At 39.5% G+C, this 21,820-nt stretch overlaps 3 protein-coding genes across 3 annotated transcripts; all 3 read left to right on the top strand.

Annotated features, from left to right (window-relative positions):
- Positions 1-370: 370 nt before the first annotated feature.
- Positions 371-11,164, top strand: LOC308082835 (chemerin-like receptor 1). The gene is made up of 3 exons (XM_080424889.1): positions 371-392; positions 8,000-8,034; positions 8,574-11,164. The coding sequence occupies exons 2-3, from the start codon at positions 8,009-8,011 to the stop codon at positions 9,625-9,627; spliced, it is 1,080 nt and encodes a 359-aa protein (XP_080281015.1). The 5' UTR covers positions 371-392; positions 8,000-8,008; the 3' UTR covers positions 9,628-11,164.
- A 144-nt stretch (positions 11,165-11,308) lies between these two features.
- LOC308082836 (chemerin-like receptor 1) lies at positions 11,309-14,533 on the top strand. Its single transcript, XM_080424890.1, has 2 exons — positions 11,309-11,619; positions 12,427-14,533. The coding sequence occupies exon 2, from the start codon at positions 12,436-12,438 to the stop codon at positions 13,513-13,515; it is 1,080 nt and encodes a 359-aa protein (XP_080281016.1). The 5' UTR covers positions 11,309-11,619; positions 12,427-12,435; the 3' UTR covers positions 13,516-14,533.
- A 4,845-nt stretch (positions 14,534-19,378) lies between these two features.
- Positions 19,379-21,524, top strand: LOC308082071 (chemerin-like receptor 1). Its single transcript, XM_080423681.1, has 2 exons — positions 19,379-19,396; positions 20,026-21,524. The coding sequence occupies exon 2, from the start codon at positions 20,035-20,037 to the stop codon at positions 21,088-21,090; it is 1,056 nt and encodes a 351-aa protein (XP_080279807.1). The 5' UTR covers positions 19,379-19,396; positions 20,026-20,034; the 3' UTR covers positions 21,091-21,524.
- Positions 21,525-21,820: the final 296 nt, after the last annotated feature.

Raw genomic sequence — 21,820 nt, 5'->3', positions numbered from 1 at the left:
TCTGCCCATACGGCGCACCACAACAGCAAACAGTTGCACTGTCTGTCTTACAAATTCTATTTCCCCCCACAGCTTCCATGTGTCCTGGTGGCTTAACCCCACGACTGACCCAACCTGATGGAGATCTGTGTTCCAAGGAGCACATTTTCTAGTTTTGCTCTGTGTCTTGATGTCTTCGATGCTTAGTGTTTGATATAAAGGACTTTGTATTTCCTTGTTGCTGAAATGTCCTATACAAATAAACGTGCTGCCTTGCTGGGGGCGAGGCCCACCCCTTTACCACCCCCACCCACTGTTTTGAGAAGTGAACAATTTGAGAAGTAGAAAAGGTAAGACACTTCTCTTTACCACTGCATACCCAGATCTGTTCTCAACAGGCAGCCTTGTGTGAGGTGAGTGAACCTACTTGCACATTATTTCTTCTGACAAATGTTTGTTTTGTATACTTTCAGGCCTTCAGCTATGCATTAAGCTTTTGTGTGTTTCAAAAAGATAGATAGAGATTGATACTGTAATCAACATGGCACAGAAAAGGTCTGTTTTTCTCATCAGTTTTACCAATTTTTCACAATTGCTAAAACACTAAACTCTGAACTTCTCTGAACCAAAATGCTCTGTGGCCTAAATTATATCGGACACACAGTGTCCGATAGCGGTGAAACTTTGCACGCACATTCGCACTACGTTGAGGAACAAATGCCACCCTGTTAACATTGCCCTATTTTAGCGCCACCAGGAGGCCGATTTTTACTAAACACATTTTTTAATATTACACCTACACATTTTGTCTAAACATCACGCAAATTGGAACACATTATCTCTATAATCATGTGATCAAGACTTATCTGTCCGATTCTTCATATTCCATTCAGATTGGCTAAGATTGGCTTCCAAAGTTTGCAGGATTGCTCCGTTTTGAACAAAATGCCTCAAATCATGAACACAGCGTCCGATTGCTGCGGAACTTTGCAAGCACATTCCCACTAGGCCAAGGATGAAATACCCTACATTTTTCAAATCGGCCTTATGTTGGCACTATAACAGGCCGATTCACGTTTTTATACACTCTTGCTTTTAGCTGATCTTTCTTTTTTCTATATCGCTGTGTTGTTATTTATGTCTTCACTGTTTGCTTGATTCACTGCCTTTTTGTTTTGGCCATCATCTTAATGCCATTACTATTATTATTATCTTCCTGCCATTATTTTTATGCCATTGTTTTAAATTGTTTCAATGTTGTTTTTTCTGCTTTGTTGTTGAATAGTTTTTTTTTTTCTTTCTGTAAAGCACTTCTGCTTTATTTTATTTTTTGTTTTCACCGTGTAAAGCACTTTGAGCTGCATGAAAAGTGTCATGAAAGGTGCTATATAAATAACGTTTATTATTATTATTATTATCTATAACTGGACCGATCGGTGTGAAACTTTGAACACACACACTCAATAGTGTGTGTGTGTTCTGGGGCCAAGGAAAAACCTTTTCACATCGGCCTGTTATAGTGCACCAGGAGGCTGATTTTAGATTTTTTTCAGATTCACACAAATCAGTCGTATCTCTATAGTCATGTGATTAAGATGGATCTGTCAGATTTTTCATATTCCATCCTGATTGGCATGCAGCCTCCATTGCTGTGAAACTTTGCACGCACATACCCACTAGGCCGAGGAAGAAATGCCACCCTTTTCACATTGTCCTGTTATAGCGCCACCAGGAGGACATTTTTGCAAAACCATTTTTTTGATTTTGTAGTTGCACAGTAGGCTATATATCAGTGTACTATAATGTGCTTTTCGTTCTTTACTTTGAAAGTGAAGACATTCAATACGGATACTGATACTATTATTGCAGTACTTACTATACAATATTCACTGTAGGTTGTGATTACTAAAGCCTACTTTTTTTAATTTATTGCTAAATGCATTTACAATAAAACATTTGCTGTATATATGTTTGTGTTTTCATAGTGTCTAATAAATGGACTGCAGTGTTTATATTACTGTAAATACAATGAGGGAAGCTATTAGCATAAAGAGCCTTTTTTATGCAGCCCAAAATGTGCAAGTGATAGCCTGCATGCAACCTTGTGGTATGACAACAATGTTACTTAACTTGAACACGTCAATGTTCTTTTCCGTAGGAGTGCAGTGTGACATCTGTGACATCACCATTAACCCATTGCGACCGGGAAGCAGATATACAAGCTCATTGCGCGGCACCAAGCGCCGCGCTATGAGCTTCTAGATCTGCTATTTTTGTTTAATCATGAAAATTTGTGCAAATCTTTGAATATATATTTTTTAAAGCGAACATTTGCAACTCAACTCTTTGATTGTTGGGGATTCTACAAATGTCTTCTAAATCCTAGCAGTTTTTTGACAAAACTTAAGTTGCTATTATCAGTGGTTCTCAAACTGTTTCATGTTAAGGACCCCAAAAATTATATGTATTTGGCCGCGGACCCCCATCTCAAAATATGTTATTCCAGGGACCCCCAGAAGCAAAGATTTGAGTAAAAAATGTTGGCTTAAAAAAGTAAAATACATAATATTAAAAGATTTGCACAAATGTTCACGATAATTTAAAAAAAGCAGATCTACAAGCTCATAGCATTCGGTGCCGCACTATGAGCTTGTAGATCTGCTATTTTTGAATAGCCAAAGTATAAAATAATGGTTAAAGTGGTTACAAAGATGCGTTTCCGGTGTTAATGGGTTAACTACCATGACATCTGTGCCATCACCGTTACCTGCTACCACTGCAGATCCATACAAATTTGAGTATGACTACACTGATGATCCAGATTCATACATCCTTGACAAGCCTTTACCATCGTGCATTAACGAAGCAGGGTGTGTCATCCTGGTTGCAATCAATGTGATCATCTTCCTGCTAGGGATTTTGGGCAATGGCGTGGTCATGTGGGTCATTGGCTTCAAGATGAAGAAGAAGACAGTCACCACAATGTGGTACCTCAGCCTGGCCATCTCCGACTTTATCTTCTGTGCAACTCTCCCTTTCAACATCACTGTGATAGCAACACGATCTTGGCCTTTTGGACGTTTCATGTGCAAGTTCACCTCCTTTGTTTTGTTCCTCAACATGTTCAGCAGCATTTTCCTCATGGTACTTGTCAGTGTTGACCGTTGTGTGGCTGTGGTGTACGCAGTTTGGGCCCAAAACAATCGTACGTTGAAGAAGGCAGGAGTTGCAGTTGTTGTTGCCTGGGTCATTTCTATGGTGATGAGCATTCCCTCCTTAGTGGTTCGTGATGTTACATCTGACAATAAGGAGGTTATTAAATGTTACAACAACTTTGCCATTCTACCCAACAGCTATATAAGTATTCCTGTCATGCGCTTTGTTCTAGGCTTTGTACTGCCACTTGTAATCATAACTGTGTGTTATACTATTATCATTGTAAGGCTACAGAACAACAAGATGGTCAAGTCCTCTAAGCCCTTCGAAGTCATGACTGCCCTGATAGTCACATTTGTCATCTCTTGGCTTCCCTACCACATCTTCATTTTACTAGATAGCAACCCCATACCCAGTCACAACGCATTTATTGCAACTGGATTAACGATATCAGTGACTCTCGCAAGTGCAAACAGTTGCATGAACCCGTTTCTCTATGCATTCATGGGCAAAGACATTAAGAGGAAATTGCTGAGCTCTTTTGTTTCCAAAATTGAACATGCTTTCAGTGAAGACAGTAACCTGACTCTGTCAAATGGAAGTCACAGCCTACTTCCATTTTCAAGCCACTTGGCAAGTGATTTGATGATCCCGCCCCTAGAAGCCGCTAATTGGCGCGAACTTGCAGCGGAACGGGTAGCAGCTTTACTCGCTGAGCGATCCCGACCTCCTTCCTGAAATCAAATGCAAATGAGATTTCCGGAGGGAGGGGGGTTTACCAGGCTATGAAGACAGGCCCTCTAGAAGAACATCTACATCTCAAGCTTTCTAAAAACAAAATGGCACATCTCTTAGTAGTCTAAGACTTAGACTACTTATTATTTCTCAGCTTTAGACAGAAGTATACTCAATTGGCTACTCGTTTTGATAGGGTCGCCCTTATACATACCATAAAGGCATAATGAGTTGTTGAACGCTTGACTAGCTGTAATTTTAACTTAGAAATGATTTAGCAAACTGCATGTGCAGCACATACAGTAGTTCTCTGTATTGACGAGTGAAGCGAGAAGACATTTTAACACATTAACTGCCAAAAACGTTTATAAACGTCTTTGAGAATTTAGCTGTTGCCTGCCAAAGACGTTTATGAACGTAAAAAAAAAAAAGGTTACATTTTTTCGTTATTCACAACGAATTAGGATATAACAATTTCCAAAGATTTGCTGCTCCATTCACTTCAATGTTAAAAAATAAACGGACAAACAATTCACATAGTTTTTTGGTTTAAAACTACTGGTTTTGAGCTATTTTCAAACATCAAACAACACATGTCAACGAGGTCACAATGACCTCGTTGACATTTGTGAAACCACCCCTGAATCTCCTCAGTGATTAGCAACCATCAGGGGATCAGTCATACTGGAGAAAAATATTCTGTGGCTACTTGAAAAGGTAACACAATCCTTAAAAACCCTGGCAGAGGCTACAGACTGCAGAGGCTGCAGTCAATGTAATATATTGATGTTTTACATTTCTCACACACGCATTATCACAATAGGATTAATGCAACAGTAACATGCAGGTCCACTGAGACTATTGTCTTCATTTTTACAGTGTATAGGAAGTTAACAGTGTACAATGTAGGCACTTGGCACATACTGTATAAAATGCATTTCAAGCTGCACACCAATTTGTATATTTGAATGGTGCTGCTGATGTAATTACGCTTCTATTGTAAAATGCGATGCAATAAATGACACCAGCACGTATTTGTTATGACGGCAGGGCGGCAGAGCGGCAGTGGCTCAGGGGTAGAGTGGGCGGTAGAGCGGCCGGATGGAAACCGCGAGGTTCACATTACGATCCCGGGCTCCCCCAGAGCTAGTGTCGAAGTGTCCTTCAGCAAGACGCTGATCCCCTAATTACTCTCGATGAACAGGTTGGTGCCTTGCATGGTTTCCTCCGCCATCGGTGTGTGAATGGGTGAATGTAATGCACAATCTATGTATAGCTCTTTGGATTAAAGCGCTATATCAATGCACCATTTACCCTAGGGTCATATTATGTATTTTCCTGTGTGTGTTGCCCTGTGAATGTCTCGTGTGTGTGTGTGTGTGTGTGTGTGTGTGTGTGTGTGTGTGTGTGTGTGTGTGTGTGTGTGTGTGTGTATGTGTGTGTGTGTGTGTGTGTGTGTATGTGTGTGTGTGTGTGTGTGTGTGTGTGTGTGTGTGTGTGTGTGTGTGTGTGTGTGTGTGTGTGCGTGCGTGCGTGTGTGCGTGCGTGTCCAAAGATTTTTTATTTCATTTAGGGGTTGACACTAAGGTCTCAGAGGCTTTTGCCCGTCGGACAAGTACAGGTCAAGTTCTACTTGGCCAAAGATCATGCCCACTTGCCTGAAAAGTAAATCAAATTAATGTTAAATCCAATCGATAACTGTTGAGTCAATCTGAATGAGCGCAACTGCTACTTGTAAAAAGGTAGCATCATTTGCTCTTCATGAATAACCATGAACCCCTCTAAAACGCACTTGCCCGCCGGGCAACCTGAAAGCAAACTCCACTTGCCCGAATGTTTTATATACTTTACTTGCCACGGGCAGTCGGGCAACCATTAGTGTTAACCCCTGCCATCCTCCTAGTTCCAAATACCAGCACGTTGTTCAGTTTTAGACTTGTGATACTGTAATGTAATGCATTGGGTATGTAGGGGTGGGTGACCTCTCTCTTTGTCCTTCTAGTTTGTTCTCTGTTTTGTTAGTTAAGAGTAGCATTTATGTTTTGTATTTTGGAAGTTATGGTCCCCACCCTGAGGTATGGTACATGTGTTTTATTAACTGTAAAATAAATCCTGAACTCTTAGGATTTTAACCCTGTGTGGCCTGTCTGAATTGGGAACTGGGTAGGAGGGAGTCCATTTTTATGTTACACTAGGCTGGGTCGTAAGAGTATTTACCAATTACCAAATTATGGATTAGAATGTTTGGACGTTTCATGTGCAAGTTCACCTCCTTTGTTTTGTTCCTCAACATGTTCAGCAGCATTTTCCTAATGGTACGTATCAGTGTTGACCGTTGTTGTGTGGCTGTGGTGTACGCAGTTTGGGCCCAAAACAATCGTACGTTTAAAAAGGCAGCAGTTGCAGTTGTTGTTGCCTGGGTCATTTCTATGGTGATGAGCATTCCATCCTTAGTGGAGTGGTTTATGATGTTACATCTAATGATACATCTAATGTTACATCTGACAATAAGGAGGTTATTAAATGTTACAACAACTTTTAAATTCTACCCAACAGCTATATAAGTATTCCTGTCATTCGCTTTGTTCTAGGTAAGAGACTTCTGCTTTACCACCGCATACCCAGATCTGCTCTCAACAGGCAGTCTAGTGTGAGGTGAGTGAACCTACTTGCACATTATTTGTTCTGACAAAATATTTAAATTGCAAGTATATCAACCGTGTGTAGGAATCCCTCGGTTTGTTTTGTATACTTTCAGGCCTTCAGCTATGCATTAAGCTTTTTTGTGTTTCTAAAAGATTACATAAAATAGATAGAGACTGATACTGTAATCAACATGGCACAGAAAAGGTCTGTTTTTCTCATCAGTTTTACCAGTTTTTCACAATTAAAATACTAAACTCTGAACTTCTCTGAACCAAAATGCTCTATGGCCTAAATTATATCGGACACACTGTGTCCGATTGCTGCGGAACTTTGCAAGCACATTCCCACTAGGCCAAGGATGAAATACCCTACATTTATCTAATCGGCCTTATGGTGGCACTATAACAGGCCGATTCACGTTTTTATACACTCTTGCTTGGAGCTGATCTTTCTTTTTTCTATATCGCTGTGTTGTTATTTATGTCTTCACTGTTTGCTTGATTCACTGCCTTTTTGTTTTGGCCATCATCTTAATGCCATTACTATTATTATTATCTTCCTGCCATTATTTTTATGCCATTGTTTTAAATAGTTTCAATGTTGTTTTTTCTGCTTTGTTGTTGATTTCTTTTTTTTCTTTTTTCTGTAAAGCACTTCTGCTTTATTTTATTTTTTGTTTTCACCGTGTAAAGCACTTTGAGCTGCATGAAAAGTGTCATGAAAGGTGCTATATAAATAAAGTTTATTATTATTATTATAATCTATAACTGGACCGATCGGTGTGAAACTTTGAACACACACACTCAATAGTGTGTGTGTGTTCTAATGCCAAGGAAAAACCTTTTCACATCGGCCTGTTATAGTGCACCAGGAGGCTGATTTTAGATTTTTCTCAGATTCACACAAATCAGTATCTCTAGTCATGTGATTAAGATGGATCTGTCCGATTTTTCATATTCCATCCTGATTGGCATGCAGCCTCCATTGCTGTGAAACTTTGCACGCACATACCCACTAGGCCGAGGAAGAAATGCCACCCTTTTCACATTGTCCTGCGCCACCAGGAGGACATTTTTGCAAAACCATTTTTTTGATTTTGTAGTTGCACAGTAGGCTATATATCAGTGTACTATAATGTGCTTTTCGTTCTTTACTTTGAAAGTGAAGACATTCAATACTGATACTGATACTATTATTGCAGTACTTACTATACAATATTCACTGTAGGTTGTGATTACTAAAGCCTACTTTTTTTTATTTATTGCTAAATGCAAAACTTTTGCTGTATATATGCTGTGTTTTCATAGTGTCTAATAAATGGACTGCAGTGTTTATATTACTGTAAATACAATGAGGGAAGCTATTAGCATAAAGAGCCTTTTTTATGCAGCCCAAAATGTGCAAGTGATAGCCTGCATGCAACCTTGTGGTATGACAAAAAGTTACTTAACTTGAACACGTCAATGTGTTTCCTTTTCCGTAGGAGTGCACCATGACATCTGTGACTTCACCATTAACCCATTGCGACCGGGAAGCAGATATACAAGCTCATTGCGTGGCACCGAGCGCCGCGCTATGAGCTTCTAGATCTGCTATTTTTTTTTAATCATGAAAATTTGTGCAAATCTTTGAATATATATTTTTTAAAGCGAACATTTGCAACTCAACTCTTTGATTGTTGGGGATTCTACAAATGTCTTCTAAATCCTTTTTTGACAAAACTTATGTTGCTATAATCAGTGGTTCTCAAACTGTTTCATGTTAAGGACCCCAAAAATTATATGTATTTGGCCGCGGACCCCCATCTCAAAATATGTTGTTCCAGGGACCCCCAGAAGCAAAGATTTGAGTAAAACATTTTGGCTTAAAAAAGTAAAATACATAATATTAAAAGATTTGCACAAATGTTCACGATTTAATTTTTTTTGCAGATCTACAAGCTCATAGCATTCGGTGCCGCACTATGAGCTTGTAGATCTGCTATTTTTGAATAGCCAAAGTATAAAATAATGGTTATAGTGGTTACAAAGATGCGTTTCCGGTCTTAATGGGTTAACTACCATGACATCTGTGCCATCACCGTTACCTGCTACTGGTGCAGTTGATTACACAATTGATTATGACTACACTCTTGAGCCAGAAGATCAATTCATCCTTAACAAGCCTTCACCATTGTGCATTAACGAAGCGGGGTGTGTCATCCTGGTTGCAATCAATGTGATCATCTTCCTGCTAGGGATTTTGGGGAATGGCGTGGTCATGTGGGTCATTGGCTTCAAGATGAAGAAGAAGACAGTCACCACAATGTGGTACCTCAGCCTGGCCATCTCCGACTTTATCTTCTGTGCAACTCTCCCTTTCAACATCACTCTGATAGCAACACGATCTTGGCCTTTTGGACGTTTCATGTGCAAGTTCACCTCCTTTGTTTTGTTCCTCAACATGTTCAGCAGCATTTTCCTCATGGTACTTATCAGTGTTGACCGTTGTGTGGCTGTGGTGTACGCAGTTTGGGCCCAAAACAATCGTACGTTGAAGAAGGCAGGAGTTGCAGTTGTTGTTGCCTGGGTAATTTCTGTGGTGATTAGCATTCCCTCCTTAGTGGTTCGTGATGTTACATCTGATGTTACATCTGATGTTACATCTGACAATAAGGAGGTTATTAAATGTTACAACAACTTTACTGCCATTCTACCTGACAGCTATATAAGTATTCCTGTCATGCGCTTTGTTCTAGGCTTTGTGCTGCCACTTGTACTCATAACTGTGTGTTATACTATTATCATTGTAAGGCTACAGAACAACAAGATGGTCAAGTCCTCTAAGCCCTTCAAAGTCATGACTGCCCTGATAGTCACATTTGTCATCTCTTGGCTTCCCTACCACGTCTTCATTTTACTAGAGATTAACCCCAGTCACAACACATTTATTGCAACTGGATTAACGATATCAGTGACTCTCGCAAGTGCAAACAGTTGCATGAACCCGTTTCTCTATGCATTCATGGGCAAAGACATTAAGAGGAAATTGCTGAGCTCTTTTGTTTCCAAAATTGAACATGCTTTCAGTGAAGGACCAAGTAGAAGAACATCTACATCTCAAGCTTTCTAAAAACAAAATGGCACATCTTTTTGTAGTCTAAGACTTAGACTACTTATTATTTTTCAGCTTTAGACAGAAGTATACTCAATTGGCTACTCATTTTGATAGCGTCTCTCTGCCCTTATACATACCATAAAGGCATAATGAGTTCTTGAACGCTTGACTAGCTGTAATTTTAACTTGAAATAATTTAGCAAACTGCAGGCGCAGCACATACAGTATAGTTGTCTGTACTGACGAGTGAAGCGAGAATCCATTTTAATATATAGATGTTTTACATTTCTCACACACGCATTATCACAATAGGATTAATGCAACAGTAACATGCAGGTCCACTGAGACTATTGTCTTCATTTTTTACAGTGCATAGAAAGTTAACAGTGTACAATGTAGGCACTTGGCACATACTGTATAAAATGCATTTCAAGCTGCACACCAATTTGTATATTTGAATGGTGCTGCTGATGTAATTACGCTTCTATTGTAAAATGCGATGCAATAAATGACACCAGCACGTATTTGTTATAACGGCAGGGCGGCAGAGCGGCAGTGGCTCAGGGGTAGAGTGGGCGGTAGAGCGGCCGGATGGAAACCGCGAGGTTCCCATTTCGATCCCGGGCTCCCCCAGAGCTAGTGTCGAAGTGTCCCTGAGCAAGACGCTGATCCCCTAATTGCTCCCGATGAGCAGGTTGGTGCCTTGCATGGTTTCCTCCGCCATCGGTGTATGAATGGGTGAATGTAATGCACAATCTATGTAAAGCACTTTGGATAAAAGCTCTATATAAATGCACCATTTACCCTGGAGTGACTGATGAGTACCAGCTGGTGTGAATGGTGACTGAGTGGTGGCTGAGTGAGTGGCTAATTAATAGGTGGTGGTGGTGATTGGCTCCTGTGACCAGGCTGGGGACTATAAAGATGGCTGTCCCCAATATCATTTAGGGGTTGACACTAAGGTCTCAGAGGCTTTTGCCCGTCGGACAAGTACAGGTCAAGTTCTACTTGCCCAAAGGTCATGCCCAGTTGCCCGAAAAGTAAATCAAATTAATGTTAAATCCAATCGATAACTGTTGAGTCAATCTGAATGACTACTTGTAAAAAGGTAGCATCATTTGCTCTTCATGAATAACCATGAACCCCACTAAAACGCACTTGCCCGCCGGGCAACCTGAAAGCAAACTCCACTTACCCGAATGTTTTATTTACTTTACTTGCCACGGGCAGTCGGGCAACCATTAGTGTTAACCCCTGCCATCCTCCTAGTTCCAAATACCAGCACGTTGTTCAGTTTTAGACTTGTGATACTGTAATGTAATGCATTGGGTATGTAGGGGTGGGTGACCTCTCTCTTTGTCCTTCTAGTTTGTTCTCTGTTTTGTTAGTTAAGAGTAGCATTTATGTTTTGTATTTTGGAAGTTATGGTCCCCACCCTGAGGTATTGTACATGTGTTTTATTAACTGTAAAATAAATCCTGAACTCTTAGGATTTTAACCCTGTGTGGCCTGTCTGAATTGGGAACTGGGTAGGAGGGAGTCCATTTTTATGTTACACTAGGCCGGGTCGTAAGAGTATTTACCAATTACCAAATTATGGATTAGAATGTTTGGACGTTTCATGTGCAAGTTGACCTCCTTTGTTTTGTTCCTCAACATGTTCGGCAGCATTTTCCTAATGGTACGTATCAGTGTTGACCGTTGTGTGGCTGTGGTGTACGCAGTTTGGGCCCAAAACAATCGTACGTTGAAAAAGGCAGCAGTTGCAGTTGTTGTTGCCTGGGTCATTTCTATGGTGATGAGCATTCCATCCTTAGTGGAGTGGTTTGTGATGTTACATCTAATGTTACATCTGACAATAAGGAGGTTATTAAATGTTACAACAACTTTTAAATTCTTACCCAACAGCTATATAAGTATTCCTGTCGTTCGCTTTGTTCTAGGTAAGAGACTTCTGCTTTACCACCGCATACCCAGATCTGCTCTCAACAGGCAGTCTAGTGTGAGGTGAGTGAAACTACTTGCACATTATTTGTTCTGACAAAATATTTAAATTGCAAGAATATCAACCAGGAATCCCTCGGTTTGTTTTGTATGCTTTCAGGCCTTCAGCTATGGATTAAGCTTTTGTGTGTTTCAAAAAGATTACATAAAATAGATAGAGGCTGATACTGTAATCAACATGGCACAGAAAAAGTCAGGTTTTATCATCAGTTTGAACAGTTTTTAACAATTGCTAAAACACTAAACTCTGAACTTCTCTGAATCAAAATGCTCTGTGGCCTAAATTATATATATAAATAATAAAAGCCTCCGATTGCTGTGAAACTTTGCAGCACATTCCCACTAGGTAGAGGAAGAAATGCCACCCTTTTCACATTGTCCTGTTATAGCGCCACCAGGAGGACATTTTTTGCTAAACCTTTTTTTTATTTTGCAGTTGCACAGTAGGCTATGTATATCAGTGTACTATAATGTGCTTTTCATTCTTTACATTGAAAGTGAAGACATTCAATACTGTATTATTGCAGTACTTACTATACAATATTCACAGTAGGTTGTGATTACTAAACCCTGTTTTTTGCTAAATGCATTTACAATAAAAAAAAATCTGTATCTAAGCTGTGTTTTTATAGTGTCTAATAAATGGTCTATAGTGTTTATATATTACTGTAAATACAATGAGGGAAGCTATTAGCATAAAGAGACTTTTTTCTGCAGCCCAAAATGTGCGACTGATAGCCTGCATGCAACCTTGTGGTATGATAAAATGTTACTTAACTTGAACACGTCATTCTGTTTCCTTTTCCGTAGGAGTGCACCATGACATCTGTGACTTCACCATTAACTAACATGACATCTGTGCCATCACCGTTACCTGCTACCACTGCAGATCAATACACATTTGACCATGACTATGACTATGACTACACTGTTGGTCCAGATTCATACATCCTTAACGAGCCTTCACCATCGTGCATTAACGAAGCAGGGTGTGTCATCCTGGTTGCAATCAATGTGATCATCTTCCTGCTAGGGATTTTGGGCAATGGCGTGGTCATTTGGGTCCTTGGCTTCAAGATGAAGAAGAAGACAGTCACCACAATGTGGTACCTCAGCCTGGCCATCTCCGACTTTATCTTCTGTGCAACTCTCCCTTTCAACATCACTGTGATAGCAACAAGATCTTGGATTTTTGGACGTTTCCTGTGCAAGTTCACCTCCTTTATTTTGTTCCTCAACATGTTCAGCAGCATTTTCCTCATGGTACTTGTCAGTGTTGACCGTTGTGTGGCTGTGGTGTACGCAGTTTGGGCCCAAAACAATCGTACGTTGAAAAAGGCAGGAGTTGCAGTTGTTGTTGCCTGGGTCATTTCTATGGTGATGAGCATTCCCTCCTTAGTGGTTCGTGATGTTACATCTGTTGTTACATCTGACAATAAGGTGGTTATTAAATGTTACAACAACTTTGCCATTCTACCCAACAGCTATATAAGTATTCCTGTCATGCGCTTTGTTCTAGGCTTTTTACTGCCACTTGTAATCATAACTGTGTGTTATACTATTATCATTGTAAGGCTACAGAACAACAAGAAGGTCAAGTCCTCTAAGCCCTTCAAAGTCATGACTGCCCTGATAGTCACATTTGTCATCTCTTGGCTTCCATACCACGTCTTCATTTTACTAGAGATTAACCCCATACCCAGTGACAGCGCATTTATTGCAACTGGAATAAACATATCAGTGACTCTCGCAAGTGCAAACAGTTGCATGAACCCGTTTCTCTATGCATTCATGGGCCAAGACATTAAGAGGAAATTGCTGAGCTCTTTTGTTTCCAAAATTGAACATGCTTTCAGTGAAGGACCAAGTAGAAGAACATCTACATCTCAAGCTTTCTAAAAACAAAATGGCACATCTCTTAGTAGTCTATTAGACTACTTATTATTTCTCAGCTTTAGACAGAAGTATACTCCAATAGGCTTTTCATTTTGATAGCGTCTCTCTGCCCTTATACATACCATAAAAGCATGATGAGTTGCTGAATGCTTGACTAGCTGTAATTTTCTTTTTAACTTGAAATAATTTAGGAAAGTATAGTACAGTAGAGTTGTCTGTATTGACGAGTGAAGCGAGAATACATTTTAATATATTGATGTTTTACATTTCTCACACACGCATTATCACAATAGGATTAATGCAACAGTAACATGCAGGTCCACTGAGACTATTGCCTTCATTTTTACAGTGCATAGAAAGCTAACAGTGTACAATGTAGGCACTTGGCACATACTGTATACAATGCATTTCAAGCTGCGCGCCACCAATTTGTATATTTGAATTGTGCTGCTGATGTAATTAGTAATTACGCTTTTTTTTTGTAAAATGTGATACTACATGTACATGTACTCAAGTATTGTGACGCGTTGTGAGCTTGTAGATCTGCTATATTCAAACATTTTTGTATATTTACTTTTGGTTCTTCAAGTATATTTTGATGCCAATACTTTTGTACTTTTACTCACGTAACATTTTACTTGTAACAGAGTATTTTTATATTGTGGAATTGTTACTTTTACTTAAGTAAAATATCTGAATACTTTTTCCACCACTTATCTCGTCTTAAGCGCAGGTATTTGCTGCTTGCTTTGACCTGACCTGGACTGATCTGTTTTCTCTCAAACCCCATCATTATAGATGACTGGCCTTCAAAATTGTAAATGCAAATTTGCCCGATATGCCCCCAATTCCCGCATATCTGAGTAAATACCTCCAAAAGGTTAGCGACACCCACAGTCACAATACCAGAGGGAGCGTTAACAACAATTTGGTACCACCCACCCATAAATCAAACATGGGCAAATTCTCCTTCTACAGCACTGCCACCCAGGATTGGAATAGTCTAACTCCATCCCTCAAAAAATGCAGTTCGCTGGGCTCATTTAAAAGAGCCTTAAAAAATCACCTTTCAGGAGGCCAAAGGTGGAGGTAGTACCATTTTCCCGTTAGACAGCAGACCCCCCCCCTGTTCTTGTACATATTTTTTTTTCCCCCTCTTTTTTATTTTTTTTGTTGTACATAGTGTTATATATTGTTTTTGGCTGGTTATTTTGTAATGATATTTGAACTGTGGTGCCACTATATATGCCTATGAATTAAATACCAAGGCCCTCATTGGAAACAAGTCCGCAAGGACTTTTATGAACGGACCTGTTAGACAAAGTATTTTAAATGTAACTGTGCTGTTTTACATTTTTTGCCTAATAAAATATTCAATCAATCAATCAATGACACTTAGGTCAAAGGGATTGGGCTGGTAACTTTCCTTGTTATTACTTGTCTGTCTCATTCTGGGATTCTGTGTTTTTGGGGGTATATAAGCTGTGAGTAAAATGTTGCTCTGTGAGTCAGACAGATCGTGTCCAGTATTAGAATACTTTTAAATCTCTCATAATAATAGATAATTGAATAGGTCAATAATAATACTTTCATTGAAAATAAAATAAATCCTAAAATGGAACTAGTCAATAGTTTAATGTGAGTAATAAATGCAAGATACATTCTGAAAAGGTGTTATCCAACAACAATGCAAAGACTTTTTGTATATTCATTTAGAATAAAAACAAAAAAACAAAAACGAAGAGGCCTCAAATACCAAAACTCAACAAGGAGATTAATAGGCTGCAAACATCAAAACAAAAACTAATAAATAATGAAGTTCAGAACATTTACTTATGAAGTCCTTCCTCAGACATGGTACGGTAGATTATAGTGGTTATACAGCAGGACCACTTCATGGAGTACCCTGACCTCAATTTATTTGATCCATCGAGGGCCTATATACTTAGCTGTATAATAGCAAAAAAATATAAAACGTTTTTTTGAAACTTTTAGCCCAAAATAGGGACGCCATGTTGAAGGTCTTTAAATATTGATGATCCCCATGAAGTGAAGGACCTTAAATGCATTGGCGAGCAAGTAATTGTGTTGTATGTTTCCTTCTTTCTTAACTACAAAATCTGCAAAATGTAAGGAAGCAGGTTTTGACTCATCAGGAACTCTTTAATGTTCTGTTTTATTGACTCCGCCAGCAAGAGAGTATGTTTTGCAACCTGTGCGTCCGTCCTTCCGTGTGTGTGTGTGTGTGTGCGTCATTCTGTCTGTGTACAGCTATCTCCAGCACCGTTGGCTTGATCCCAATGAAACTGTGCACACACACTCCCTGGATGGCAGAGCTTGACAGTACTCCTACAGATTTTGTCCAAACAACACGCAAACCGGTACACAGTATCTCTATAGTATTAAAACAAAACAGGTCTTTCAGATTTTTCATATTCCATCCTGATTGGCTAAGATTGGCTTCCAAAGTTTGCAGGAGATCTCCGTTATGAACAAAATGCCTCAAATCATGAACACAGCGTGCAATTTCTGTGAAATTTTGCAAGCACACACAACTTCGGAGGGAGAGAAATTAAATCTCTATTGAGAGGGGCCAGACCTAATCTGCCAAGGGCAATTTTTGTTTGCAATGGCATATTCGTCTGGAACCAGGCTACATTCCCACTAGGTTGAGGAAGAAATACCACCATTTTTCAAATCAGCCTCGTTGTGTGGCGCTATAACAGGCCGATTCGTGTTTTTACCTATAACTGCACCGTTCTGTGTAAATCTTTGTTTGCGCACTCCCTAGAGGCCAAGGAAAAACCTTCGCCCTGCATTTTTCACATCTGCCTTTTATAGCGCCACCAGGAGGCCGACTCACGTAAAACACATTCTTTGATATTACTCCTTCAGATTTTATAGAAATTTCACGCAAATCGGTACACATGATCTCTATAGTCATGTGATCAGATTTTTCATATTCCATCCTGATTGGCTAAGATTGACATCTAAAGTTTGCAGGAGGCTCATTTTGAACAAAATGCCGCAAATCATGAACGCAGCGTCCGATTGCGGTGAAACTTTGCACGCACATTCGCACTACTTTGAGGAACAAATGCCACCCTTAACATTGTCCTATTATAGTGCCACCGGGTGGCCAATTTTTGCAAAACATTTTTATTTATATTACTCCCACAAATTCTGTCCAAACATCATGCAAATCAGTACACATTATCTCTGTAGTCAAGTGATCAAGACGGATCCGTCCGATTTTTCATATTCCATCTTGATTGGCGAATTCCGAACATTGCTGGACCACAATAACCTACCTGACCTGGCGGAGACCTGTGCTCCGACGAGCACTTTTTCAAGTTTTTTAAACTTTTTTTTGTTATTTTCAAATGTCCTTTTATAACTTGCTTTCATATTTCGGGTTAAAGTGACATGGTAGTGTGTTGTCTAATACGTCTTATTTAAGCCTGCTGAGTGTGAGTGTCTTAGCAGCGTTTCCTGTCACATTTACACTTTAAGTCTGTTGCAACAGCAGCATGTTTCCTGCCATACAGTATTTAAGTGTTGTGCAACATTAGCCTGGTAAACCCTCCCTCCGGAAATCTCATTTGTAATTTATTGGAAATGAGATTTTCCGGAGGGAGGGGCTTTACCAGGCTAGTGCAACATGGCAGTGCTCTCTGTCTTAACCCTAGAACACTAACGATGAAAACAGTCCCACCATCACTAACGTCGGGGATATTTTACCCGATATCATACATATTAAAGTACAACAATACATGGCAATTTGAGGTACTCCTCTTCAATACACTTTTATTCAGGAAACAGAAATATAACAATAACTTTACCTCCCTCTGCATGGAGCTACTGTCTTAAACCTAACTAGGCAGGGCCGCTATTCGGCTTACCGGTCCGTACGAAGTCTTTTAGTCCAAGGCTGTCTCCCCAGACAGCTCTTCTCTCTCCAGTTGCCTCCCACAACCTGAGGGCAGCTCTACTCGGCTTTTGAGGAGATGGCCTAATGCAGGGGTTTCAACAGGTGGTAATTTCTTTTTTTTTTTTGCACTAAATGATCTGGTGACCTGTGATGACGCGTCAATGTCAAGAAATTCCACAGAAAGGGGATTCTCAAGAAGGCGAAGTGTACCGGATTGCCTCACTCATACATAAGATACAAATCAGTATATCAGTTAACATGAGTTTAATGGAAGGTTGGATAAAGTTAGAGAATGGAATATGGGTAACCGTGGGATAGGAATAGATCAGTGCTTCTCAACCTTTTTTTTAAGCATATTTTCACATATTTCAGTTAAATAATGCCTGGGCTTCATGCAATTTGTTGCACATTAAATCAAGCCCATAACAGTCATTATTTAATTTCAAGCTTTTTCTCCCACACCACGCCTATTCATTCAAATATTTTCTTACATTTGATGGAAATATTATTTTAACATATTTTAATACATTTAACAAAATGTATTTTATGGACCGGACCATTGGTTGAGAATCAGTGGGATGTATAGACATGAGATGCATAGCAATACTACTTACCACACTACTACTACTACTTACCACACCCCCCCCCCCCCGCCACACCCATCCTGAAAAGTAGAAAAGATAACTGCTTGTGATGTGTTAACATCTGCATAGCAAGTGTTACCAAAGCACTAATCTTAGCCCATATCCCCACCCAACACAACAGTGGTCCCCAGGTTGATTCTTAGGCAGGGTGGTGGTCCCTGGTTCACAACCAATTGAAAGCCCCTGGCCTAATGGAAGGTGTGGAGCTGTCCATGGAGCCATTGTGAGCTTGTAGATCAGCTATTTTCAAATGGCCCGAAATGTATATAGGGCGATATAGTGGTGGTGGTTAATGTATGTTTTTTATAATCAAAATCTACTAAGTAACTTATAACGAAAGTTTTTAAATAATTGTAGTCGAGTAAAAGTACAATATTTTCCAGATGTAGTGGAGTAGAAGTAAAAGTAATGAAAATTGGAAATAATCCAGTAAAGTAAAAAAATACCTCAAAATTGTACTTAAGTACAGTACTGGAGTAAATGTACTTAGTTACTTTACACCACTGCCCGAAACACCCAGTGACTCCAGGAAACAACACTGATGATGCGTCCAAGTTTGTGCATCGGTAGATGTTTTGTGCACTGAGGCCCACCCTTTTATTAATTTAGATTAATTTAGACTTTTACTTTTGGTACTTTAAGTACATTTTGATGCCAATACTTTTGTACTTTTACTCAAGTAAATGTTTAATTCTGGACTTTTACTTGTAACAGAGTATTTCTATATTGCAGTATTGATACTTTTACTTAAGTAAAATATCTGAATACTTTTTCCACCACTGCCTAATGGGTGGACAGTGGGTCGACGGTGGACGCCACACAGCTCACTGCTGCCCTAGGGGCCACACGTTGTCAAGGTGCACCGTTACTCTCCAATCCCCGACAAACTTGGCACAAACACTGTTCAGGAGTGTGGCATGAGAAGAGTCACACCAAAAAGCTCAAATGCACACATATGGGGAGCTACAGCAGTCTTACTCGAGTGTTTAACCCTTCAAATGGCCATACCTTGGTGACCATTGCTCTGATCAGTGCAATATAGGAGTAGATTTGAAGGCCTGGAAGTCTAGTACAAATAAACCTGCCTTGTCTTGTCTTGCCCATATAAGGAGAGTTGCGTCACCTCCGTTCACTTCATCGGGCCAGTACGTCTCCTACTACTACTTACCACACTACTACTACTTTTACCACACTACTACTACTACTTACCACACCCCCCCCCCCCCCCGCCACACCCATCCTGAAAAGTAGAAAAGATAACTGCTTGTGATGTGTTAACATCTGTTCTCAACAGGCAGTCTTGTGAGAGGTGAGTGAACTTACTTGCACGTTATTTGTCCAACATATAGTAGTATAGTATATTAACAGTGGGTTTGGTATGCTTTCAGGCCTTAATTCTCCTATGCACCTGTCTACTCTTGATTGCACTTTTTATGTCTTTTTTTAAATTTATTTTTATTTGATATCATTAAGACGCATTAAGCCTTTTAAACTTGTGTTTCATAAAGATAATAAAAAAATAGATAGAGACTGATACTGTAGTCACCATCTCATAGGAAAAAAAAGGTTTTTCTCATCAATTGCTTTTCATAATTGCTAAAACATAAAACTACATTTTCTGAACCAAATGCTCAGTGGTCTACTACCATTTGTCAAAACAATCACTCTTTTGACAAAATCTTGACAAAATCAGACACAATTAGCTAATCATATTTTATATTTTCAAAACTCTAGTCTAAACAAACTCAATAGACATGTTTTGCACTAGATGCAAAATGTTAAAAATGGGCAACGCAACAAATGAAAATTGTTTCAATTTGACTAAGACATATAGGTCTGATCGGCGGTGCGACGTGGTGTGAGGACCGCGTAGCGGCCCGAGCCTCTAATTAAAATCAAATACTTAACTTTAACAAATCAATGTTTCCTTTTCTATAGGAGTGCGCCATGACATCTGTGCCATCACCATCACCTACCATGTCATCTGTGCAATCGCTGTTAGTGTCACCTACCAGTGCAGATGAATATGACACAGCCACCCAGGATTATGACTATCCAGATCCATCTCCATACAGCCCTTACAAGCCTTCACCATTGTGCATTAACCAAGCATGGTGTGTCACCTTGGTTGTGACAAATGTGATCATCTTCCTGCTAGGGATTTTGGGCAATGGCGTGGTCATGTGGGTTATTGGCTTCAAGATGAAGAAGAAGACAATCACCACAACGTGGTACCTCAGCCTGGCCATCTCCGACTTCATCTACTGCGCAACTCTCCCTTTCAACATCACTCAGACAGCAACAGGATCTTGGATTTTTGGACGTTTCATGTGCAAGTTCACGTCCTTTGTTTTGTTCCTCAACATGTTCAGCAGCATTTTCCTAATGGTACTCATCAGTGTTGACCGTTGTGTGGCTGTGGTGTACGCAGTTTGGGCCCAAAACAATCGCACGATGAAAAAGGCAAGAGTTGCAGTTGTTGTTGCCTGGGTCTTTTCTATGGTGATGAGCATTCCATCCTTAGTGGTTCGTGATGTTCTTGATGTTACATCTAATGTTACATCTGACAATAAGGAGGTTATTAAATGTTACAACAACTTTGCTGCCATTCTACCCAACAGCTATATAAGTATTCCTGTCATTCGCTTTGTTCTAGGCTTTGTACTGCCACTTCTAATCATAACTGTGTGTTATACTATTATCATTGTAAGGCTACAGAACAACAAGATGACCAGGTCCACTAAGCCCTTCAAAGTCATGACTGCCCTGATAGTCACATTTGTCATCTCTTGGCTTCCATACCACGTCTTCATTTTACTAGAGATTAACCCCAACACATTTATTACAACTGGAAGTATTATATCATTGACTCTTGTAAGTGCAAACAGTTGCATGAACCCTTTTCTCTATGCATTCATGGGCAAAGACATTAAGCAGAAATTGTTGAGCTCTTTCGTTTCACAAATTGAATATGCTTTCATTGAAGAGAGGTCATCTAAGTAAAAGGTCTCAAGCTTTCTAAAATCAAATTGGCACATGCATCTCTGACTCTTAGAGTACTGATTTCTCAAGTATATCCTCAATTAGCTACTCATTTAGATAAAAAAGTAAACATCTCTCTGCCCTGCATTTATCTATCATACTGTAAAGGCATAATGACTTGTTGAATGCTTGACTATCATTTAATTTCTTTTTTAACTTATATATATAATATAATAATTTAGCAAACATGTAGGTGCAGCACAAATACTGTAGTTGTATTGACAAGTGAAGAGAAATTTATTTTATATTGTACATACATGTTTTGCATTTTTTACCAATCAGCCTTATCACAATGCAACTGTAACAAGGTCTAATGAGACTACTGTATTCATTAAAGTGCATGGAAAGCTATCAGCGGACAATGTTGGCATTTGGCACGCAGCCTACACAATGGCAATTGCATTTCAAGCTGCACCTCAATGTGTACATGTACTGATGTATTTACCTTTCCATTGTCAAATCTAATGCAATAAATGACAATTATTTACTGACTTATTTACCAACTCATCTACTGAGACAGATTATTGAGTTGCTGGAAAGGGGAATTGAGATAAGCATGTACATCAATGATACAGCCAGGGAAGAAATGGGCATTCTTCCCATGACACAGTCTGTCTAAACTAAATTAGAAAAATTGAAAGATTCTATCATCATCATCGTCCTTTATTTAACTCACGACCACGTTCACATG

The sequence above is a fragment of the Gymnoscopelus braueri genome, assembly GCF_963280865.1.
Source record: "Gymnoscopelus braueri genome assembly, chromosome: 3".
NCBI lineage: Eukaryota > Metazoa > Chordata > Actinopteri > Myctophiformes > Myctophidae > Gymnoscopelus > Gymnoscopelus braueri.
This window is presented reverse-complemented; position numbering and strand designations above follow the sequence as displayed.

What these genes read in the sequence shown, in the direction of transcription:
- LOC308082835 (XM_080424889.1), top strand. Translation starts at nt 8,009, where the DNA reads ATGACATCTGTGACTTCACCATTAAC. An exon ending in TCTGTGACTTCACCATTAAC is followed by an intron (nt 8,035 to 8,573) that starts CCATTGCGACCG and finishes TAATGGGTTAAC; the next exon opens with TACCATGACATCTGTGCCAT.
- LOC308082836 (XM_080424890.1), top strand. Translation starts at nt 12,436, where the DNA reads ATGACATCTGTGACTTCACCATTAACTAACATGACATCTGTGCCATCA.
- LOC308082071 (XM_080423681.1), top strand. Translation starts at nt 20,035, where the DNA reads ATGACATCTGTGCCATCACCATCACCTACCATGTCATCTGTGCAATCG.